A 24,550-nucleotide genomic window follows, 5' to 3' on the forward strand; every position below is an offset into this window, starting at 1 on the left:
GGAATCTGCTCATGGGTCATGGATCTAATTGAGGCAGGAGCTCATTTCTCAGCTGGCAGCCTCTTGAGGATGGGAAGGTGAGGAGAGAATAGGAAGCTTTGTGTTTCTGGTGTGCCAGTGTGTACAGGACAGGAATTCCCAGGGGACTGGGAGAAGGCAGCTCCTTCCCTGAACTCAGCCCCAGCTCCCAGGAGCATCTACCTGCCCTCCAAACACAACAAGAAAAGGCATTTCAAAGCCAAGCTGCTGCTGGCATGGGCTGAGGCAGCACATGCAGAATTCCAACCATCTCCTGCTGTACAAAACCCCCACAGACCAGTCCAGGCATTTATTTTCCAAGCAGAAGGAACTGGTCCATCAGTGACATCTCAGGCTGAGGCAGCTTTGAGCGGTACAAGGGTTGAGACATCAGGTGAAGCAGCAGAGCAGGGACTGGCTGCTGGATGGCTTTGGAAGATCAGGAATCTGGCTTTGCTCCTTGCAAAGACAAGGAATTTGTATCAGATTTTGAGAGGGATCCAGCCAAGCCATGAACATAAAGAGCACCAGCCTCCCAAGGCATCCAGAAACCTCCCAAATCCCAGTGACTGGGCAGAGTTGTATGAAATTTGCTCAGTGCTGGGACAGGGAGCACAGGGGCTGTGGTGGTAGGGTTTCTTGCATAGTTGTTGGCCAAAGGAGAGCTGGAGCAGTGGATTCCTGCTGGGATCCAGGAGGGAACAGGAGCAGCATCCCAGGGGACAGGAGCCAGTTGTGCCCAACACCACTGGGGTTTGGGGAAGGCAGGAACTCAGGCTCAGCCTCTGGGATTTTGATGCTGTGCTCAGGGGAAATCAAGGAGAAGGAACCCTTGGGCAGGGACCAGACAAAGGGAGCAGGATGGGGAGACACCTGTGAACTCACCCTTCCTCCTCCCTGGGCTTCTCCTGACAAGGCAGCAGCAGAGTAATTAATACATTCACTAATTAATCAAAACCAATCAGAAACTGGGCTCAATTTTTAAGGAGATCTGATATGGGGAGTTTGGTTTGGCTTTTTTTTTTTTTTTTTTCTTTCTTTCTTTGACCCTCAGCTGGGCAGATTTTATTTTTCTCTCCCCTATTTTAGCTTCCCAAGGTTGTGATTTTTCCCAGGTGGACACAACTGGGAATTCACCAGGCTGAGCCCAGCCCACTCCCTCTGAACAGTGTGTGCAAAACCATCCTGCTCCTTCCACACCTCTGCAAGGGCACAAAGGCTTTTCCTCCCCATGTTTGTGACAGCAACTCCAACAAAAGAAGAGGAGGAAATAAATACAATTCTCTAACATTTTGCTTTTACTCCTTCATGAAATCTTTCCAACTCAACTTCACAAAAGCAATGTAAATAAAGTCTCTTTTTTTTTCTTCTTCTAAAAAGAAGATCCTGTTCCACAGATTCCATAGTGCAATTGGTTATCTGGTAGAAAAACAAAAATATCTTCTTCAGCTCCATGGAGGAGAACACTGGAAACAGTTACATGGTCTCAATAAAAATAGGAAAGTCTACCCAGGATGGGCTAGAAAGTTCCAGGTGTGTGGGGCACAGAATCCCTGCAGTCTGCCTCTAGTTGAAGAGGATGGACTCGGGGTCCTGGTTGGCCATCTGTGCAATGTGCTTTAGTACATCCTTTTTGGTGATGATCCCCAGCAGCTTCCTGCAAAATGAAAAAAAAAAAAAAAATCAATGCACTGACACTGGCACAAGGGACTATGGCAGGGACACTCATGTAGTTTTCTGGGATTGAAAGTGACACCCCACAGAGGGTGGTGAAACCCTGACACAGCCCCAGAGCAGCTGTAACTCCCCTGTCCCTGGACAGGGACAATTTAGGGATCTGGGTTGCCACAGGTGCCTTTGCAAGGCCAGAGCTGCTCCAGTGCCCACCCCAAATGGATCCCATTGCTGTCCCCTTTTCAGAGCAGCCCTGACCCCAGATCCCCAGCTGGATCCCATTGCTGTCCCCTTTGCAGAGCAGCCCTGACCCCAGATCCCCAGCTGGATCTCAGTGCTGCCCCCTCTGCAGAGCAGCCCTGACCCCAGATCCCCAGCTGGATCCCAGTGCTGCCCCCTCTGCAGAGCAGCCCTGACCCCAGATGCCCAGCTGGATCCTATTGCTGTCCCCTTTTCAGAGCAGCCCTGACCCCAGATCCCCAGCTGGATCCCAGTGCTGCCCCCTCTGCAGAGCAGCCCTGACCCCAGATCCCCAGCTGGATCCCATTGCTGTCCCCTTTGCAGAGCAGCCCTGACCGCAGATCCCCAGCTGGATCCCATTGCTGTCCCCTCTGCAGAGCAGCCCTGACCCCAGATCCCCAGCTGGATCCCATTGCTGTCCCCTTTGCAGAGCAGCCCTGACCCCAGATCCCCAGCTGGATCCCATTGCTGTCCCCTTTGCAGAGCAGCCTGGCCCTGGCCCCATTCCCATTCCCATTCCCAGCTGACCCATTGTGCATGACCAAGCACTGGTGCAGCCCCAGCTGGATCCCACTGCTGTCCCATTCCCATCCCCAGCCTCAGCTGGATCCCATTGCTGTCCCATTCCCATTCCCATCCCATTCCCATTCCCAGCCCCAACTGGATCCCATTGCTGTCCCATCCCCATTCCCAGCTGGATCCCATTGCTGTCCCATTCCCATTCCCAGCTGGATCCCATTGCTGTCCCATTCCCATCCCCAGCCTCAGCTGGATCCCATTGCTGTCCCATTCCCATTCCCATCCCATTCCCATTCCCAGCCCCAACTGGATCCCATCCCCATCCCCATTCCCAGCTGGATCCCATTGCTGTCCCATCCCCATTCCCAGCTGGATCCCACTGCTGTCCCATTCCCACCCCATTCCCAGCTGACCCGTTGTGCGTGACCAGGCACTGCCGCAGTCCCAGCTTGCGGAAGATGTCCACCACGATCTCCATGGGCGTCTCGTCGGTCACCGTGAAGGGGCTCAGGTCCAGGATGCTCCTGAGCTTCAGCACCGAGGGGGAGCTCGGGGGCAGGGGGGGGCAGTAGTCAGTGAAGCACACAATGGAGCTGCTGACGATCCCGTCCTGCTTCTTGCGGGCGTTCTCTGCCAGAAACCTGGGCTCAGTGCCAGCACTTCTTTCCCAACAAACACAAGTGCTCCCTCCCATTCCCCCTCCCACAGCTGCTCCCACCCAGGGAGGGTGGGATGGGTTTCCAGCCTTTCTTCTAAGGGAACCATGGAATCATCAAGTCCAACCATACACCAGCACCACACCACTGATGTCCCCAAGTGCCACATCCACATTTTCTGAACACTCCCAGGGATGGTGATTACAGGGCTGGACAAGTCTTTTATGAAAACATTTTCCCCCAATATCCAACCTAACCTCACCTGGGCACAACTTCAGTCTTGCCCTGTCACTCATTATTGGGAGAATCACCAAGATCCCCAAAGTTCCACTGCAGGGCAGGATCAGCCCATCAGCCTGCCCAAAGCCAGGGCTGCTGCACCTCACTGTGCTCTGGCCAGGTAAACACAAGTTCTGGAGAACTTTTAACTTCCCAGTTTTTAGAGGAGGTAAATAAAATGCTTTGTACTTTCATGAGTCACTGATTTGGGTCCCATGCAGAGCACTTAAAGGACTATTTTTAAGCACTCAGTGACTGGCACAGGCACCATGGACGTCATCAGGGTCAGAATTGGAAAACAAGTCCAGCACTGGCCATCCCTCAGAGCAGTGACACACAGGTTCTGTGGGTCCCTGCCACACTGCAGCCTGGTATCAGCATTCCAAGGTTTCCTGGCAAGGGGCAAGTTGGGATATTCAGGACACTTTAGAGTATCTGAGATACATTTGATCATGAAAACCCAAATCCTGTGCACAGCCTGGGGACAGAACCACTCTTCATTAATCCCTGGAGCTCCACAGGCAGGTAACGCACAGAACAGTACTCATTCCTGTACTTTATCCCATACTGTCCCAGGGACAGGACAAGAGGACACAGCCTCAAGCTGTGCCAGGGCAGGTTCAGGTTGGACACCAGCAAGAGCTGGAAAAGCATCAGTAAAGCTTGCTGGGATTGAAAAGGCTGTGCAGGGAGCTTGAGTCCCCAGGGAAGGGCTGGATGTGGCACTCAGAGCTCTGGCTGGGGACAAGGTGAGGAGCAGAGACTCGATCCTTGTCACAATACAAGCTTGTTACTGGGCAAATGGATTCTCCAGATATGGGAGAAGCAGCCTGGTGGGACAGACAGTCTTCTGGGGACAGGGATAGGATAAGCTTTAGGATAGACAGGGATTTGACCCAATGGGTTCCTGCCTGGCTGCAGAGGCTGCTAGTCAGAGAGCTGGGCAGCCTGAACTTTGAACCAACCAGCAGTGCTGGAACATTAAGGATATTTAAGGAGCAGCTCAGAACAATAAAGGGTTTTTTGTCACATGAAGCATAGACAGTGCTGTGTCTATGTCTAGTTCTATATGTAACCTACTGTGCTCAGAAACCAGAATTCTAACAGGTTAGGGAGTGGTGGTCTGAGTTTGTGTCTCAGCTTGTAAGAAAAATCTTATATAAGAGTTTGTATTGGGGAGATTGGTGCTTTTAGCTATTCAGCTTTTAGCCATTCTGGCTTCTGGCCATGTGCTTATTGCCAGCTGCTTTGCCATTGCTTTTTGCTATTGCTTGTCTTGCTTGAGACTGATGTGCTTTGCAGTAAGATGTGCTTTGTAATAAATAATGTTTTTAGCTATCAGCTGCTTTGCTTATTTAAGATTACCCGATGAAGCAGGAGCCTATGGAGCTCCTGAGTAGGAGCCTAAAAGCTGCAGAGTTTGGTGCATGTAGAGCTCTGGAGTTTGGAGCCTGTAGAGCACTGCAGGTCTAAACAACCTCCAGCAGTGTGTGCCCTTCCGAGCCCAACCCCCTCACCAATGGAGATGCTGAGGTCCCTCCAGAGCACAAAGCCCATGTCCCCCTATCCTCTCACTGATGGAGATGCTGAGGTTCCACCCCCCTCACCGATGGAGATGATGAGGTCCCACCCCCCTCACCGATGGAGATGCTGAGGTCCCACCCCCCTCACCGATGGAGATGATGAGGTCCCACCCCCCTCACCGATGGAGATGATGAGGTCCCTCCTGAGCACGAAGCCCACCAGGCGCTGCGATGCGCGCGACACCACCACGGGGTAGCCGCTGTAGGTGGTGCTGCCCACGATGGCCTCCAGCTGCTCCACGGTCATGGTGTCCTGTGTGAGCACGGTGAGCGCGGGGTCGCTCTTGCGCGGCCGCATCACGTCCATGGCGCGGCTCTTGTGTGAGAACTCCTCCTTGGCCTCCAGGAAGGGGTAGCCGTTCAGGCGGATGTGCGCGTCGTAGATGCCCTCGCGCCCCACCGCGTCCGCCACCCACTTGCTGGTCATGGCGGCGGCCATCAGCGGCACGATGTACTCCAGCCCCCCGGTCAGCTCGAACATGATCACCACCAGCGACACCGTCATGCGGGTCACGCCCCCTGCGGGCACAGCACAGCCCCTGCTACAGCTGGGCCCCAGCAGGGCCCTGCAGGGATTTCACACCCCCAGACAATGAGAAACGTGCCCCCTCTGCTGAAAGGAACAGGAGAGCAGGAGCCCACCACTCACCCAGCACACCCCAAACCATCCTGTGGCTCAGGGATTGTTGGGGGTTGAGTGTTTTTCTGTTACTGTGTCAATTGAAAGAATTTTTCCCATTATCATGCCAATGGAGCTGGCCGGGTTACACCCAGGGTCGCTGATGAGTCCAGACAAAGGGGTGGGTGGGGACGGCCCCGGAGGGGCCTCTGAGGCTTCCGGGAGGGCACTCGCGTTTCCGGCGAGCTCGGAGCAGGATGCCTGGGATCGTTCAGCCACGCGGCCAAGCACAGCAGAGGCAGACCCTCTGCGACCACCTGCCCTGCATCTGCCCCGTTCCAGCCTCCTGCCTCTGCGGACACAGCTGATCACCCAGACACACACGGTGAGCGAGGAGCCGCCGCTGCAGCCCGTTCCCGCCCGGGACCGGCGTGGCCGCTGCTGCCCCTCCCCCCTCCTTCCTGCCTCTGTTTCCCGCTTGCCTTTTTTGGCAGATCCGGGCTCTGGACTAAGCACAGAGACAGCGTGCTTGCATCTAAAGGGACTGACACCGAGTTACCTATTTCGTTCTGTTAGCAATTTTAACTGTTATTGTTTTCTGTTTGTATAGTTAGATATATTAGTAAAAGAGCTGTTATTCCCACCCCCCCTTATCTTTGCCTCAGAGTCCTTGATTCAAACAATCATAATACTTGGGGGAGGGGAGCGGAACCAAAGTCTCTATTCCAGAGGGAAACTTCTGCCCTTACTGGCAGACACCTGTCCTTTCAAACCAGGACAGGGATAAAGGCTGGGATGACGCCTAACACCACTCACCCCCACACCCACTCCCAAGCCCAGCTTACCCAGACAGGCAGCAGCTCCCACCATGGCGTAGAGGCCGGGGGTGATGCAGTCGGCTCCAGGGCTGCACCAGCCACTGAAGATGGCCCAGTCATGGTGGTAAAAGGCCAACTGCTCCACAGCCACGCCCAGCAGCCGGCCTGCAATAGCCCCCACGGCCATGCTGGGGATGAAGAGCCCCGAGGGCACCTGTGGGAACAGGGGGAAGTGAGCAGCACAGCCCTGGGGTGGGACCTTGAACCATAGCGGCTGCAGCTCAGCCAGGCACTGAGAAAGTCATCTGGGGACTGCACATCCCCTGCAAGGAGCAGGGAAGTGAAAACTCCACCAGCTCCACTCACTGCAGGGCAGCTCACACTTGGGAACTACACCTGCAGCTCCAGAGGCGGCTGCAAACAACTTCCAAACCCTCTGAGCAAGGAACTCCTGAGCAAGCCCTCAACTTCCAGACCCTCTAAGCAAGGCACAGCTCCAGCTGTGCTTTAACAAATGAAGAAGCTGATTGCTTTGCAATTTGCTCTTTCATCTAAGTCACGTCTTGATCAAAAAAGCTTCAGGCAGGACAATTTAGGAGCAATCAGTGTCTGGAGAATGGGATGTGGAGCCCTGAGGCACCAGTGTTGTGACTGCACTGGTGCCCACACTCAGGCTGGAAGGTTTTTGCTGCCCTCAGCTCCAAGCAGCAGGACGAACAACTGACAGAGCCTGGGGACACACACCTGTGCTTAGGGAGGAAATAAAACTCTGAGGAGCTGAGGGCTCCTTCCCAGGCACTTCTCACCTTCATGCCAAAGGTGAAGATGGTGATGAAGACCTTCATGAGCAGGGCCAGTGCCAGCTGCCACATGGCCGTGTAGACGCCGGGGCCGGCAGCGCGGTCGGGCAGGTCGTCGCCCTTGGTGCTGTTGAAGTCGTTGACGTACTCGCAGAGCTTGGAGGAGTCCAGGATGCCACAGTCATTGAAGAGCTCGGAGATGAGCTCGCTGGTGCTCATCCTGGTGTACTCGTTGGGGAAGGCCAGCACGGCCGTGATGGCCGTGACCACCAGCACCTCCAGCACCGGGTACCTGCCCAGCCGCGTGCTCTTGCGCCGCCGGCACCAGGCGATGTTGCTGCGGATGAAGAAGGCGCCCCAGAGCCCCCCGAAGATGCCCAGCAGGATGAAGGGCAGCAGCTCCAGCAGGTGCCAGGGCATGTGGAACTCCACGTAGAACAGCACCAGGCGGCTGTTCCCAAACGGGTTGATGGAGCGCAGCGTGAAGGCGGCGACCAGCGCGGCGAAGAAGGAGCGCCACAGCGTCTTCAGGGGGAAGTAGTAACTCACCTGAGGGGCAGAGCAGGGCACAGCTGGGCACTGAGGGGCACAGCTGGGCACCCAGCACAGCCCCAGGGCAGGGGGCAAAGCCAGCACAGGGATCCATGAGCACTGGCTCAGTCCCTGCTCCCAAACAAGCAGCCCAGTTCAGTGAGGAGCTCAGTGAGTTGCATGGGCCCACGTGCCCTCTGTGATCTCTGGAGCAGCTCACTGGGGTAATAAAAGCTGTTACACATCAGTCAGGAGCTAAATCCAGAGAATTCTGGGGCCCTGCAAGGTCCAAAGTACCAAACAGCAGTGCCTGCCATCACTGCCACCAACTATTGCTCAGGTAAGCACATCCATCCCAGCCTCCCTCTGAAACCTACCCCAGCCTCTCTCTGAAATCCACCCCAGCCTCCCTCTGAAACCCATCCTGCTAGTCCCCTGAGCTAAACAGCAATGGTCCTTTCACATCCAGACCAAGAGATTAAGGATTAGGTGGTCCTTGGGAAGAAAAGAGGATTGATAAACCAGAGAAGTTTGTTCCCAGGTACCCCAGGACACACTCAGGAGAGTGGACAAGGGAAAAAGGCCTCAAGCTGTGCCAGGGCAGGGTCAGAGTGGACAGCAGGAGGAATTTCTCCACTGCAGCAGCATGGCCAGGTTACCTCCTCCAGGCTGAAGAGCACTCCTCCAATGGGAGCTCCAAAAGCCACGGACACCCCAGCAGCAGCAGCTGCTGACAGCACCTGAGGGACACACAGAGACACTCAGGCTCCTCAACCCACCCTCTTCTTGGTCTGTCTTCACTGAAATTTGTACAGTGTTCATTTATACCAGAAAAAAGGAGTGAGCCAATTCCCTAAGGAGCTCAAAAAAAATCTGTGTTAGCATAACAGGACCATTCACCCCAAAACAGAACCAGTTACCCCAAGCCACCAGCACCTGCCCCAAGCCACCAGCACCTGCCCCAAAACTCAAACACCTAGCCCAAAACTCAAACACCTGCCCCAAAACAGTCATTTACCCCAAAACAGAACCACCTAGCCCAAAACACAACCATTCACCCCAAAACAAGACCACTTGCCCCTAAACACCAGCACCTGCCCCTAAATACCAGCACCTGGCCCATAAGAGAACCATTTGCCCCAAAACTCAACCACTTGCCCCAAAGCACAACCACCTGCCTTAAAACAGAGCCATTTACCCCAACACACCACCACCTACCCCACAAGAGGAGCCCCAGTCCCACTGTGCCCCTCCATCCCCACTGTGCCCCCATCCCCACTGTGTCCCCACTCCCCCATCCCCACATCCTCACTGTCCCATCCCCACTCCCCCCATCCCCACCATGCCCCCATTCCCCCACCCTTCCCCCCAGCCCTCCCCACGCACCTCCCTGCGCTTGGCCTCGTTCTTGCGGTACTTGGTGAAGAGGTGGCACAGGATGTTCCCACAGCAGCAGGCCACGTGCACCAGGGGCCCCTCCTTGCCCAGGCTCAGCCCCGAGGACACGGCCAGCACCAGCGTCACCGTTTTGATGACCAGCGTCCACTTGCCCAGGTAGCCTCTAATGATGAAACCACTTAAGATAGTTTTGATCTGGAAGTCAAGCACACAAAGCTCTACAGGCTTTCATTCAAGCCCTGGGCAGAGCTCCTCAGTTACTGGGTGTTCACAATCCTGCCCTTTCTTACAGAGTTCCTGAGCTATCAGAAGTGGGAGTCCAGAAAATCCCTCCTGCAGCAATGCCAAAACATCAGATTTTCCATGGAGACTTTAGCATTAGACATGTGCCCTGGTTTAGGGCAAATCTGGGAGGAAACCAAGCTTCAAACAGCTTGGAAAAACACCTATATATGAAGGCATTATTTAAAGTGGAATATATTATCCCACAACACGTATTGTGTGAATTCTGGGTGGTGGATCCCTACCCCACCTGAAAAACAGCCCACTCACCTCTGGGATCCCTGAGCCACAGGCATAGGGAGCAAAGCCCTTCACCAGGAGCACAGCAAGGAGGGAGAACATCAAGGCCCAGATGACATACATGAAATAGTTGAGGATATATGCAAAGGCCCCCTGAAACACAGAGGAATTGCCCAAATCAGATGGTTTCAACTGAAACCACATCAGACCTGGGCACTGAAGTGACACAGGGAACCAGCAGGTCATCCCACAGCTAAAAATGGAGAGACCTGCCCTAGGTCTGGCCTTTCAAGGCCAGGTTCCATTCTGGGTTACCATCATGGCATTCATTCCCCCAGGAGGAGGAGGAGGAGAAGGAGAACTGAAGTGACACAGGGAACCAGCAGATCATTTCACAGAGTTTCCAGCTAAAAATGGAGAGACCTGCCCTAGGTCTGGCCCATTCTGGGTCACCAATCATGGCATTCATCATCCCAGAATGGGCAAAACACCCTGCAAAGCACATCCTGGGCACAGCAGGACATGCTGCTCCTGTAACTGTGGCAGGACTCTGCTCCCCACATCCCCCCAAGGACATCACCCACAGGCTGTTCACTGACACCCTTCAGGAGCCCAGTAATGAACCACTGAGCCCTCAGGGGTGCCAGACCAGGGAATCCAGCAGAGAGAGAGCAGCTGCAGGCACACATCACCTCCCCATGGCCAAGGATCAGCTGGGACCAGCTCTTCCACTCAGGACACTTGTCCCTGTCAGTGAAGGTGGTGTTGGATTTCCAGCAGCAGTGCTCATGGTTGAACCAGAAGCCTGCCAAGCACACTCCTTCCTTCAGATCGGTCATCCAGTGGGCAGAGATGTCAATCAGACCTGCCAAGGAACCTGGTTTGAAGGGAAAAAAAAAATCAGAATAATTTAATGAGCAGGTTCAAATACCTGAAGGTCACAGTCTGCCCCAACACACAGCAGTGTGGTATTTCTGCCTACAACTATGAGAGCTAAATGAGAGATTTGCCTAATTTTGAATAATTTCAATATATTGAAAAGAGCAGGTCAGGAAACAGAGCATGGCTGATGATGTTTCAAAGGTTGATTGTGTTCAACTTCCCTGCCCTGCATCACCAGCAATTAATTTTTCTCAATAACTGTTTGTTAAATACTGCACAGCAGCAGTGGGAGGGCAGAGAGGGATGTCCCACATTCCTGGGGGACTCAGACAAAATGTGTCACCAGGACCCAGGAGCTGCACCAACAACAGCAACACTGTGACAGGAATAACCCTGAATTTGGAGAAAACATTTGCAACCATAATTTTAAAAAAGAAAAATAAAGGAGGGGAAAATTACAACTGTACCAAGTAAAACAAGGCAAGCAGAGTCAGGACAGAAGGGAAGTCAGATTTTAAGAGGAATCTTTTGTTGTAACTCCTCCAACCCCAAAACCCCCACAGCAAGGCAGAGGCCAGGGAGCTCTGATCCACAGGAGCAAGAGGCTGCACAAGCTGCAGAGGCTGCAATAACCCTCCAGCAAATCCCCCAGTTAATGACCAACAGGCCAGCACCTTCCTGGGTGAACATTAACACCAGATTTCCCTCCTGACAGATGCTCCTGCTTCCTACAGGGAAGATTTGTATCCAAGTGATTTATTCCTGCTGCCCTGGGGCCAAAGTTTGTTTCTAAGTAATAGAAAAGGTCTCAGCCAGCTGAATTCTGAAAGACACCTGATCTCCAAGCAACACCTCTCTGGTTTTGTATCTAACTATGGAAGGAAAAAAACCCCAAAAAAGAAACTCTTGGTGGCAGCCCCTGGCATTAACCCCTTCAGGACCCACAGGGAGTATTAGGCACAGACACTCCCAGCACTGCAATCAGCTCTGCTTTAATGAACATTTTTTATTTATTTTAGAGTTCTGTGCACGCAGCAGACACAGAGCAGTGCCCAGGACACCTCTCAGCCTCAGTTTTGTTTTTTGGATTTGCACAAACTCAGCCTCAAAGCACTTAAAAACAATTCCCTGTGAATTTAGGAGGCAGCAGTGTCAGCACAAGTCCTCACTCCAAAATTCTGCTGCTCCAAGGATCCCCAGGTCTGGGGGAGGAATGGATCCTGATGCTGCAGTGCAGGAATTAGCTTTACCTGGAGGTTTGCTCTCACCTGCCAGCAAACCAATGAGGAGCATCAGGAGCCAGCCAGAGAAGGCATCACTCACACTGTGCAGCAGAGCCCAGGTGGATTCCTTGCTCCTGTTGGTGATCTGGGAAAGGGTTTGCAGAAAGAAACAAAAACCCCTGAGAACTCTCATCCACTGTGGAGTAAATGCTCTAAAACTATTTGGTGACACTGTGACTCTGCTTTGAGCTGGGGAGAAAAAGCATCTGGTGGCTGCTCCTACAGCTCTGGGTGTGGGGAGGAAAATGATCAGGGATCATGGAATTCCAGAATTGGGATCTTAGAGATCACCCAGTGCCACCCCCTGCCACGGGCAGGGACTCCTTCCGCCATCCCAGGCAGCTCCAAGCCCCATCCAGCCTGATCTAGAGCACCTGCAGGGATCCCCAGAGTCCCAGGGACACGAGGGGGACACTGATTTAATGCCAGGAATGATCCAGCTGGGAATTGGGCACTGGTGGCACTGGGAAGGGGGACTCAGCCCTGTGCCAGTGCTAGGATGGCTGAAGCCTGTCAGTCTCACTGGCCCTGACAGGCACACAAAGGGGGACAGAACAGCCATTGTGTGCCTGGCTGTCTCTCCCAAGGGAAATGTTCCAGTCCTGCACTGCCATTCCCTGTTATTGCACACACTGCTATTCCCTGTTATTCCCTGTGACAAAGCCAGGCAGGAGCAGGCTGGGGACAAGGGCATTTCAGCTAAAGCCCCCCTTGCATTCTGAGCAAGGATTCCTTTCATTGCAGAGTGGTGAAGTCCTGGGAAGGAATTCTGGAAGAACTGAACTCAGTCTCCTCAAATAAAAAAATCCAACAGAAAAAGCACCATTCACCAGTGCAAATGTGAGAGCAGAAAACCAGGCTGGCTCTGTGCTCCAAAGCCCATCTGAAATAAATCAAAGCCTTCACAAGAGAAACAGCAATAAACTGCAACATGTTGGATTTGTGCTCCTTTTCCTCCAACTGAACTCCCAGCTCCGATCCTAAGGGCAATCCCTCCATCCCAGGGGTCTCTAGGAACAGAGTCACATGTGAATTATCTTGCTCTCAGAGCCAAGGGGGAGAGAAGGGGGAGAAGGGGGAGAAGGGGGAGAAGGGGGAGAAGGGGGAGAAGGGGAGAAGGGGGAAAGGGGGAGAAGGGGGGAAGGGGAGAAGGGGGAGAAGGGGGAGAAGGGGGAGAAGGGGAGAAGGGGGAGAAGGGGGAGAAGGGGAGAAGGGGGAGAAGGGGGAGAAGGGGGAGAAGGGGGAGAAGGGGGAGAAGGGGGAGAAGGGGGAGAAGGGGGAGAAGGGGGAGAAGGGGGGAGAAGGGGGGAGAAGGGGGAGAAGGGGGAGAAGGGGAGAAGGGGGAGAAGGGGGAGAAGGGGGAGAAGGGGGAGAAGGGGGGAGGGAGAAGGGGGAGAAGGGGGAGAAGGGGGAGAAGGGGGAGAAGGGGGAGAAGGGGGAGATGAAGGGTTTTTACCTCCCGGTGCCTGTCCCGGTCCCGCGATTTCTCCCGCACCCAGTCGATGGTGTTGAAATCCTCGTAGGTGCCCACACCAGGGAGAGCTCCTCCAGGAAATCCATCATGGTGCTGGTGCCATTCATCCCTCCTCCATTATATGAGGAAAAGCCTGCTGGGGGTGGGAGGGGGGAAATAGAGCTTTTGAGGGTATCCCAGGTGGATCCTGCAAGGATGAGAGTGGGATGGGCAGGGAAGAATGGGTGGGAGCAGGGAAACAGGGGAAGCAAAGCATCCAGTGGGGTCTGGAAAGCACAGAGTGCCCAAATGGGGGCTTGGGAAAACACCAAACTGGGACTTGCAGCCTCCCTCAGGTGAGAACTCAACCAAACAAAAAAAAAACCATCATTAAATAATCTGTTTAACTTAACTTCACACTATTACATTTAAAAATAAGCATGTATATATTAATTGTCATCATAGTATTTGTACCTGATCTACTTCAGTGTATCCAACAAAGTTAACAAAACTGTCAAAACAGTTTTGACAGTCAAACAAACTGAGCCTCTGTTTAACCTGCTCCAGCCCATGGAAAACAATGCTTAGCTTGGGTGGACATTCCCAAAGTTTTGCTTCTGGAAGACACTGAGTGCTTGCAGTCATTCAGAGGGAAAAACAGAAGAACAAAAACCAAAATCCAGTCAGAACTGGGAGGTGAGGGGAAGAGAGGGTTAAAACTCCCAGGCAGAAGGATAATGGTTGATACTGGAGCATATTTAGTTTGCAGATATCATGGGGGCAAAGGTTTCTCCAGATAGGAAAAATAAGGAATTTAAAGAGCTGCCCTCTGCCCATCATCTGGAGCAGGAAGGGAAAAGAGCTTCCCAAACTCATCTCCCAGACTGCCACAGCTGCAGGAAAACAAGATGAGTCATGTACAGAACTGACAACCACCACAGAATAACCCACTTAAAACAGCTCCTTGCCTCACTTGGGACAAAATTTAAAAACAAATAAAAAAAAAAGGTGGAGTTCTGCAGAGCTCTTCCAATGCTGAGTGCACAGGCTTTCCTAAAGGTAAAAGATACAGCTGTGCTAAAGAAAAATATTCATGCAGGAGAGTTAGCCAAGCTAAAACACCCTGAGAAGCATTTTCTGCAAGAAGATGAGATCAGGCACATTCCATGCTCACTCTCCTGGAATAACTGCCCAGAGCAGCGACTTTGAGCTGTGCTGGGAACACTGTCCCAGCTCAAAGCTGCTCCTGAAGCACAGAACCAGTCCGAGGCACAAATGAGCTGCAGTGACACAGGGGCTGCAAGTCCTGGTACCCCCAGCAAGACACTGATGGCACCTGCAGGATCCTTCAGGGACAGCCCCTGTGATCCCATCCCATTATCCCATCCCATCCCGGATCTGCTCCTGCACCCCAGGATCCCTGCTCAGCCCTCCCATAGCCCCAGGGTTTCTATTCCCAAAGGAGAATCCCGAGGTCTCCAGCCACATCTGACAGATGATAATGAGAAAACATCTTTGTATTTTTTTCAGGGGTAATCCAGAACAATGAAATGGCTGACAGCCATAAATATTTATAAAGATCATATTTCCTGCCTCAGCTTGCTGCAAAGCAAGGATCCCAGGATTCCCAGAGAGTGATAAAGGAGGAAGATGAGCTCTGTGATGCTCTGCCAACACACATCCAAGATGATGGCACAGATCTCCCTGTTTGGAACACCCAGGTATCCAAACCACAGAGTGAAAAATGCTGCAGCTCATTTCAATCAGATTTCTCTGTTTTGATCCCTGCCCAGAAGGGGTTAATTAATGCTCCACTTCACACCCTGCAGGGCTGTACATGGTGAAGTTGCAGCACAAAGCCACAATTGGGTCTGTCTTAGGGACAGCCAGGGCACCTGCTCCAGCAAATCCCAGAAGTGCAGGGGGGTCACAGGGACAGGGAACAAACAGGGAACAAACAGCAGTGACAGCAGAAACCCCACAGCCCACCAAGGCTGAGCCAGCACCCACCCCATCCTGGCTGCAGAGCCAGGGACATGGGGACACACAGACACGGGGACACACAGACACGGGGACTCCCCTTGGCTCACACCCCCTGCTCCTCCCTGCAAGGCTCTCCTCACCCTGGCTCAGGCACTCCCCATCCTGCAGCAGCAGCTCCAGGGCTCTGTCTGTGCCTTGGCTGGGCACAGAGGGACATTCCCAGGGACATTCCCAGGGACATTCCCGGGCTCACAGCAGCACTGTGTGCATCCTCCTCCCCCTCCCGACTGATCCCGCAGCAGCGCTGAGCCCTCCCCACTCCTGGCGTCACTGCCACCGTCACCAGGGCCAGCCCCTGCACCCACCATGGGGACACTGCCATCAGAGCCAGCCCCTGCACCCACCATGGGGACACTGCCACCAGGGCCAGCCCCTGCACCCACCATGGGGACACTGCCACCAGGGCCAGCCCCTGCACCCACCATGGGGACACTGCCACCAGGGCCAGCCCCTGCACCCACCATGGGGACACTGCCACCAGGGCCAGCCCCTGAACACACCATGGGGACACTGCCACCAGGGCCAGCCCCTGAACACACCATGGGGACACTGCCACCAGGGCCAGCCCCTGAACACACCATGGGGACACTGCCACCAGGGCCAGCCCCTGAACCCACCATGGGGACACTGCCACCAGGGCCAGCCCCTGAACACACCATGGGGACACTGCCATCAGAGCCAGCCCCTGCACCCACCATGGGGACACTGCCACCAGGGCCAGCCCCTGAATACACCATGGGGACACTGCCACCAGAGCCAGCCCCTGCACCCACAGACCCCCCAAACCCAACATGAGCACTCTGCTCACCACCTGGCCCCCCAGCCTGGCACCCCCCTGCTCTGCAGCCCATTGCCAAAGCTCTGCCCCAGGCACGATGCAGAACAGAACATAGATCTCCACTCTGCTGCCAGCAGTAGGTCAGTCACTGCTGCTCTGACACACACCCCCCCTTTCTTTTCCCACCCAGCTGGCACTTCCCTTGCTGAGGAACTCCCAGCAAAGCTCTTTGCTCACTGTGTCTCCAGCAGGCAGGCACTGGATTTTCCTTTTGTCCTCTTCAAAGGCTCCCCCAGCACGAGCCCCAGGAGCAGCCTTTATCTTGCCTTTATTCAGTGCACACAGAGCTCAAAGGGGCTGCTGATTAAGTTCCCTGGGCTCTAATTTGCTGGTGATAACTTGTCATTCAAGCATTGTCTGGGAGGCTGAAACTCTGCACACTCCCCATGTTGACTTTGGTCTCACTAATAAAAGCTCCTGGGTTCTGTCTGAGGTCAAGGAGGAAGGTGGTGAAGAAAGCAGGGGAGATGAGCCAGCTCAAGGCTCCCACTTCAATTTTAAGTTAATTTTTAATTTAAGATGGACAATAACTCACTGCTAAATCCTGTTTGTGCTTATAAGCACCAGGAATCATTCAGGGCAAACTGGGCACTCAGACCTTTGACCATGGAGTCACAGATGGGTTTGGGCTGAAAGGGACTTAAAGCTCATCTCATATTGCCCCTGCCATGGCAGGGACACCTCCCCTGTCCCAGGCTGCTCCAGTCCCAATGTCCAGTCTGTCCTGGGACACTTAGAGATCCAGGGGCACCCAAAGCTTCTCTGGGCACCCTGTGCCAGCCCTGCCCACCCTCCCAGGGAACAATTTCTTCCTAAGTCTTCCCTCTCTCAGTCCAAATCCATCCCAGCCTCAACTCTTGCTTTTAGAGTTCAAAGAGAAAAAACCTTTTCAAAGCCACAGAGAAAAGGAGACCTTCCACCTCTGAAACACTTCTGAGTCTTCCTCTGAAAGTAGGGGAGAACCTCAGCCACCACCCCCACAGCTTCAGGTTTCACACCTGGCACCCCAACATGTGCCAGCCAACTTCTGCACTCAGCAGGGGAAGTTCACAGGGAGAACTGAAACTGGCATTTGGGCAAGGAGCTCTTCCCCCTTTACAATTTCCTCTTTTACTTCAGTGTCACCTCCCCTGAGGACCTGAGCAGCCTGTCAGCAGAGAGAGCCTCGTCCAGGGGAAGCTCTCCTTGGAGTCCAGCAGATCCATGGGCATTCATTAATTCTCCATGAACTTCAAAGGAGGAGGAGCAGACCCTCTGGCCAGACAAGGTGCAGGGGAATCACCAAATCCTCTGTGCTGCCACACACAGAGATCCTGCCAGGATGGAAAACCTCCAAAATTACAGATAAGCAAGAAGGGAAGGGAAGGGACAGTCTGTGCTGACATCACAACCCTCAGGAATGGCTCAGAGCTGCAATTCCATGGACTCACATGGACCCTCCTGCCACGCCAGCTCCTCCCCACAGCAGCAGCATTGGGAAACTCCAGGAGCCAGAGGACAATGCTCCATGTCACAGCCCAGGAGCCACACAGGCAGGGGTGGAATCCTGCAAACCCCTCACCCAGAAAACCCCAGACCCACAGCAAACAGTCCCACAAAAGCCACCCAAAGGCATCAGGACAGACAGACAGGAAGGCAGGTGGGTGTTACCTCCCAGCTCCCTCTCCAGGGGGGGGGTCATCGTCGGGCATGCAGAGCTCCAGCGGCGATCCCGCGATTTCCAGCATGTCCTCGTCACTGGTGCCGCTCTGGAAACTGCCCCGCCTACAGCCCGGGGGCTCCATGGGCACAGCCTGCAGGGCTGCAGCACAGGGAGAGAGAGAGAGCTGAGAGACAGCCGAACACCCAAAACAACCCAGAGCCTGCAGGGCTCCAGCACAGGGAGAGAGAGAGAGAGCTGAGAGACAGCCAAACACACCCAAACCAGAGCCTGCAGGGCTGCAGCATAGGAACACACCCCAACCCAAACCAGAGCCTGCACACCTGCAGCACTGCTGCTCAGAGAGAGCCAAACACACCCAAACCAAAACAGAGCCTGCAGGGCTGCTCAGAGCACAGCCAAACACACCCAACCCAAACCAGAGCCTGCACACCTGCAGCACTGCTGCTCAGAGCACAGCTTTCCTGTGAAGAAATTCCTGCTGGTGTCCAGTCTGAACCTGAGGCTGCCCTGGCCACACAGTTCCTGATCCAGGCCAGGTTGCCCACCTGGACTCACTGCTGGCCATGTGCAATTTGCTCTTGCAAACCCTGATTTTCATCCAGAGAATCCAGAGAAAAACCAACTGCACAGCTCAGGGCTATTCCAGGAAGGGAAAAGGCCAGCCAGCACTTCCCAACAGGCTGAATGACACACTCTGCAGAAAACACTTCCTATTGCACAGAAACAGCCAGCACAGCACCCACAGCCCTGGCCTGGCACAGGCTGAGCCCTCCATGGTGGAACAGCACATCCCATAACCTCCAGGCTGTGTTTTCTCACCAAACTCTGCAGAAGATCCTGGAGAAGAGGGAGCTGAGGGGAGCAGGGTGCTTGGGAAGCTGCACAGCCTGAAGTCGAGGGCAGGAGAAACCCAGCAATTCAAAGTCAGTATCTGCCAGCTAATAATGAAAATAATTCCATGGCACTGAAGTGCTGTGATGCTCTTCCAGTGAGCACAACTCATCCAGCTCCCAGCCTGGGGGAAGGGATTCAGCTCAGCAGGAATTTAGGGAACTGTGCTCCAGTGTCTCAGGGCTTGTCTGCAGCATAATATGGTTTCACAGAGGTTTTCCAGTAAGACTCAGAGTGTGCAAATATGTGGGAAATGGGGTTAAAACAGCTCTGTATTTGTTGAATCCCAGAATGGTTGGGGTGGAAGGGATTTTAAAGCTCATCCTGTTCTAACTCCTGCCATGGCAGGGACACCTTCCACTGTCCAGGGTGCTCCAAGCCCCAGTGTCCAGCCTGGCCTTGGGCACTGCCAGGGATTCAGGGGCAGCCACAGCTGCTCTGGGCACCTGTGCCAGGGTCCCACAGGAAAGAATTTCTCCCCAGTTTTCCATCTAAACCTCTCTGCTTTGCACAGAAAGCAGCAGTCCCTGCTGAAGGAGCAACACCCAGAGCAAGGCACCTCCTGCCCCCTCAATCCCTCCCTAAGCTGGCTCTCATTTACAGCTTTAAAACCCAAAACCATGGCAGCAGACACAGCAGAGCCCAGGAGGAGAATTCCATGCTCACTTCTCCTGCCAGCTCCCCACACAGGTTCAAGAGACCTTTTCTAACCAAAACACTCCCTCTACAGGTGACTGATGCTTTCCCAGGCATAAGGAATAAAATCAAATAAAAACAGACTGTCTTCATGCTTGTCTAATTATTCATTTACCCAATTCTCCACTGGACAGCAGCTCCCCCTGGCCCTGCAGAACCCCCAGAACACCTGTACCTACCACCCCAGGGCCCGTGTGACACCATCCTCCTCCTCCTCCATCCACCTCTGCTCTGTGCTGCTGCTCCCAGGGCAGCCAGGGAAAGAAAGGGAAGCAGCAAAGCAGAAGCCAGCAGGGTCCCCAGGCTGCCTGGAAGTGACTCAGTGACAGTGCTGGCAGCAGGAAGCCAGAGCCCTGTTGCCATTTCCAATCCACACACTGAGAACTCCAAAGTTTTCTCCTCATTCCAGGCCTTGGTGGCACCCAACAGATGGGCTCCCTCAGCCTCTCTGTCCTAGTGCCACCTTGAGATGGGACTCTGAGACCAGGCTCAGAGCAGCCCTTCCAGCACACAGGCTGCAGGGTTCCCAGTCAGAGCATGTAAAAAGTTCCCACAGCGTTTTTGGTTTATTTTTTCCTCCCTGTCAGAGGAGAGGCTGGAGCCCAGCTCCAGCATCACACCAGGAGAAGCCTGCAGGAGCAGGCAGCAATCCCAGGCAGCCACCACTGGAGCCAGTTCTGTGGAACAGGAGCCAGTTTAGCATCTAGTGCCTGTTTCTTCTGGAAAACCAAAATCCTGGATCACAACACAACATTTAAAGATCAGCAAATCTAAGCTGAGCTTTGACAGCTCAGGGCTCTCCTTCCTCCCCAGCCCCACGAGGCTCTCAGGCACATCCCTTCCCACAAGCACCAGACTCACTGGCAGACATACTAGGAAAAAAAAAATGCAGAATAAGCCAGTTGTAACTGAAAAGAGGAAAGGAGAAAAAAAAAATGTAGTATTTAGCTGTTGGGTCAAAAGTCCTGGTGCCTGCTGGGAGCCAGCAGAGCCAGGCTTCCATAGTCCTGGAATGGTTTGGGTTGGAAGGGACCTTAAAGCCCATCCCACCCCTGCCACAGGCAGGGACACCCTCCACCACTCCAGGTGGCCCCAAGCTCCATCCCACCTGGCCTTGGACACTGCCAGGGTGCCCACAGCCTGTCTGGGCCACATCAACACTCTACAGGCTCCCAGCAACACTAAAACATCCCCACATTTCCCATCCTGAGCACAGGAAGGGACTCCATGAGGGTGAAACTCCACCTGAACTGAGGGAGGTTTGGATTTTGTTTTATTCCAATGAACTGAGAAGCCTCGAGCACAGCTGTGCTGCCAAATCAGGGAGGGCCCAGCCCTGTGTCCCTGTGCTGTGACAACAGAGCCATGATTTGCTGCAGGCAATTCCAAGACAATGTTATTTTTCCAAGCCATTCCCTCCTCCAATTCCCTGTGCTATCTGCAGTGACCACAGCCAGCCCTGGCTTTGGCAGAGAGGAAATCACCAAATTTCCAAGGGCCTGGAGTGACAGGACAGAGGAAATCACCAAATTTCCAAGGGCTGGAGTGACAGGACAAAGGAAATCACCAAATTTCCAAGGGTTGGAGTGACAGGGCAAGGGGGAATGGCTTCACCCTGGCAGAGGACAGGCTTAGCTGGGATATTGGGATGGAATTCCTCCCTGTGATGGTGGGCAGGGCTGGCACAGGGCGCTGTGGCTGTCCCTGGATCCCTGAATATTCAATTGCAGCTCGGACAGGGCTTGAAGCAGCCTGGGATGGTGGAAGATGTCCCTGCTCATGGGGCTCCTCCAGCCCAAAACATTCCATTCCTGGAGTGGCCACAGAGGACACTGGTGCTGCCAGCAGTGCAGGATCCTGCAGGAGCTGTGTCTGGCACAAGGCTGACCTCTCCAGCACAGCAAGCACACCCTGGCAATGCTGCCAGTGCCCAGCTGAACAATGGCAGGTCTGAGAGCCACTGGGAATGCTCCCAGCATAGGCTGAGCACAAAGACTTGCATTGTTTCTGGGGCTCTCCTGCTGCTCTCTGCCCTGAGCTCACATGGCAGCAGCACTGCAGCACTGCTCTGCCCCCCTGCAGCCAGGGAACAGGGCTGGCACTGTCCCACCATGGCACAGGGCAGCACAGCAGCCCTCTGGCCCTTTGGGGGCCCTGGCTCACGGGCTGCTGTGGATTTGCTGCCATCCCAGCATGCACAGACACTCAGAGCCCTCATCTACACCAGCACCAGCTCTCCTGGGATAATCCAGCACTCTGCCCCCAGCCCAGACACTGGAATACTCAAACAGAGCAAACAGCAAGGCACCCACCCCAAAAACAGCCCACCAGCTGCTCCAGAGCAAGGTGAGAGCACAGATGTGCCCAGAGGCACTGCCAGCCCTGCTCAGAACCAGCACCAGCCTCCAAAACCCAAAATATAAACATTGTTTAACACAAACCCAGCTGAGCTGGGAGCACTGGTACATCACAACTCAGAATTATGTCTTGGTTACTTATTCACTTATCTGCCCCATCCATTGGTTTCAACATAAAACCTCTTTATTTTCCCTCCTGAACTTTCTGCCGTCACCATTTTAGCTCTCACTTAAAAAGCCACAATCTCACCTCAGACACCTCTTCCCAGAAGTTTCCTCACAACTCCTTTCAGCTTCCTTTCCTTTTTGCTTAATGTTTTGACTAAAAACAGCTCAATGTGAAACTGCCCAAGACCAAACTCACAGGTAGCTTGTGACCAGCTGAGGGGAGGCTGCTACTGGACTCTAAGCTGCATTTTCCCGACTAAATCCAGTTATTTACAGCCTGGCCTTGGACACTTCCAGGGATCCACGGGCAGCCACAGCAGCTCTGGGCAACAAAGAAGAGAATTCTCTACTCCCCAAATAAGTAAGTTACTGGTTTGTGAGTTTGTTCTGCAGTATTTTGTAAGCTCATTGACAGTTTCCAGGTTATAAATGTCTCTGCTGGAGTCACACACTGTCTGTTCACCACCACAGAGGTTCCATACCTCTGGATCACAACAAGCTCTACTTATCCCATTCTTCCCATATCTGCTATGTTTAGTTATTTTCCTGGAATTCAAAAGAGAAAAGGATCTGCTGTTATAGATCTAACAGAGAAAGCTGATGCCCAAAACTGTGCCAGACAAAAAGAAAAAAAAAAAAGCCAAATAACCATTGATAAAATACCATCTCACCTGAAACATCACTTCTTTGTTCCCATTTTTCTTTCTCCCTTAATTGCTTTAAGGACTATCATGGCTACAAAAGCAAGACTTGAACAGATATTTCCAATTCTATTTTCAAGTCCAGTTTAGTGTCACAATTGCATCAAGTCCCAGCTGGAAATGTGTCATTCCATGCTCATGTGATCTCTGTGATCCATCATGCTGGATCTCTTCCAGCAGAACACCTTCCCCTTTTAGTGTTCTTTTTAGGAGAAACCTCTCAGCACAGCCCAAAATCCAAACAGCACCACAGAGAACCAGATTCACTCTGATGAGAACTAAGCTCTTCCTCTGGCTCAGCAAGGCAGAAACCCCTCACAGTACTGAAATATGGGCTACAACAATTTTAAGAGGGGATTTTCAGGTGCAAAGAGAACACCAAACACCCAGCTTGCACAAAATCCTGAGAGAGAACAGGCTGGGAAAGCCTCCCTGAGGTGAGGGGCAGGCTCAGGGGAGGAGAGCCAAGGCCAGGCTGGTACCTGACCTTCCCAAGCCCTCCCTCTCCACAGAATCCATCCCAGCTGCCCAGCACACACCATGGAGATGATTTTACACATTTTTATCAACCCACAGATCTCATTCCACGCCCAGGCACCTCCCTGACCTGAACTACAAACCCTCCTTCCCTGCTGATGGTTAAGAAATGAGCAGAAGCTCCTGCAGGAGGGAAGGATAAAGGCAGGCTGAGTGTGCTGGGGCACAGCCCAGCTGCTCTGAGGCACAAGAGGCTGGAGCAGAGCAGGGGCCAGCACAGCACTGCAGCCACCCTCCAGCCTCCTCCCAAAGCAGCACACACATTCCAGCCTCACCTTCCACCCAGCAACAGCTCAAACTGGGGCATTTCTGGGTTCAAATATTCTGGTGGGAAAGGGACCACTGAAAGAAAAATTAGGGATATGATGGGAATATCCCAGCCCAAAATGACACCAGTTGCTCTGTCAGAGTGAAGTGCTCAGCTAGGCTTGCTCCTGTCCCCAAACTCCAGGGACAGCTGTAGCATCCTGGTTCAAATTAAAACAAGTGGAGAGCCAGGAATGGTGCCTGCAGCTGCCAGAGGGTTATGTGGGATACTGGGGAGAAACTCTTCCCTGTGAGGGTCAGGGCTGTGCCCAGAGAAGCTGTGGCTGCCCCTGGGAGTGCCTAAGGTCAGGCTGGACAGGGTTTGCAGCCCCATCCCTGGCAGGGGTGGCACTGGATGTGTTTTCAGGTCCCCTTCCAACACAAAGCACCCCATGACCTACAAAGCAGGGCCTGCAGTCCCTCACAAACACCTGCACGTGAGTGGGTTGTTATCCCAGAGGGAACAATTAAAGGCCTGATGCAGTGAGCCACCCCAGCCATGCTGTCACCTGAGTGTCACACCTGAGCCCAAGCTCTGGACAAACCTGCTGGGTGAGAGCATGACCAGACTGTGGCAGGGTCACTCAGGGCCAGCCTGGGGCTGCAGACATCCTTCCTGCAACTGCCCCAGCACCCCAGGGACCTTGCCAAACTGCTCTGGGTGAACGTGCTCCAGCTCAGAAAATTTGGGGGCCAACTTGCCCTCCCTGACCAGCAGCCACATCCAACTGGAGCCACCTTGCACAACAAGGAGTGAAGAAGAAAATGAGGGACTGTGACAGAGGGAAAGAAATCACCAGGGATTTGGGGGAAGGGTGAAGGTAGATGTAAGGCACAGCAGCACAAATTCACACCTCAAAAGTGTTTTGGTTCAGCCAGGTGTGAGGTCACAACCCCCAGCCTGTGCACAGGGTGGGGGCCATTCCCAAGGGGACAGCTCAGCACAGCCAGATGATGATTTGGCTACTGCACCCCAAAGAATTAAAAACAATTCTCTATTCTGCACAAGCAGCACGTGGAAACATGAACCCTGGGTTTGGGTCCTTGTGGGAATAACAGGAGTCAGAGGAGCAGT

At 53.6% G+C, this 24,550-nt stretch overlaps 2 protein-coding genes across 2 annotated transcripts in view; one reads left to right on the forward strand and one right to left on the reverse strand.

The window, feature by feature from the left end:
* Nucleotides 1-24,550, forward strand: part of TMLHE (trimethyllysine hydroxylase, epsilon) — a 102,544-nt gene that overhangs the window by 30,023 nt on the left and 47,971 nt on the right. The window lies entirely within an intron of this gene.
* Nucleotides 1,294-13,397, reverse strand: LOC306808493 (H(+)/Cl(-) exchange transporter 5-like). The gene is given in 12 exon segments (XM_079319134.1): nt 1,294-1,675; nt 2,865-3,081; nt 5,090-5,488; nt 6,434-6,620; nt 7,213-7,755; nt 8,397-8,477; nt 9,124-9,330; nt 9,688-9,810; nt 10,350-10,534; nt 11,808-11,907; nt 13,279-13,364; nt 13,367-13,397. Coding segments are annotated over 12 exon segments (2,238 nt in total). The 5' UTR covers nt 13,386-13,397; the 3' UTR covers nt 1,294-1,584.

Source organism: Erithacus rubecula (genome assembly GCF_903797595.1).
Source record: "Erithacus rubecula genome assembly, chromosome: 15".
NCBI lineage: Eukaryota > Metazoa > Chordata > Aves > Passeriformes > Muscicapidae > Erithacus > Erithacus rubecula.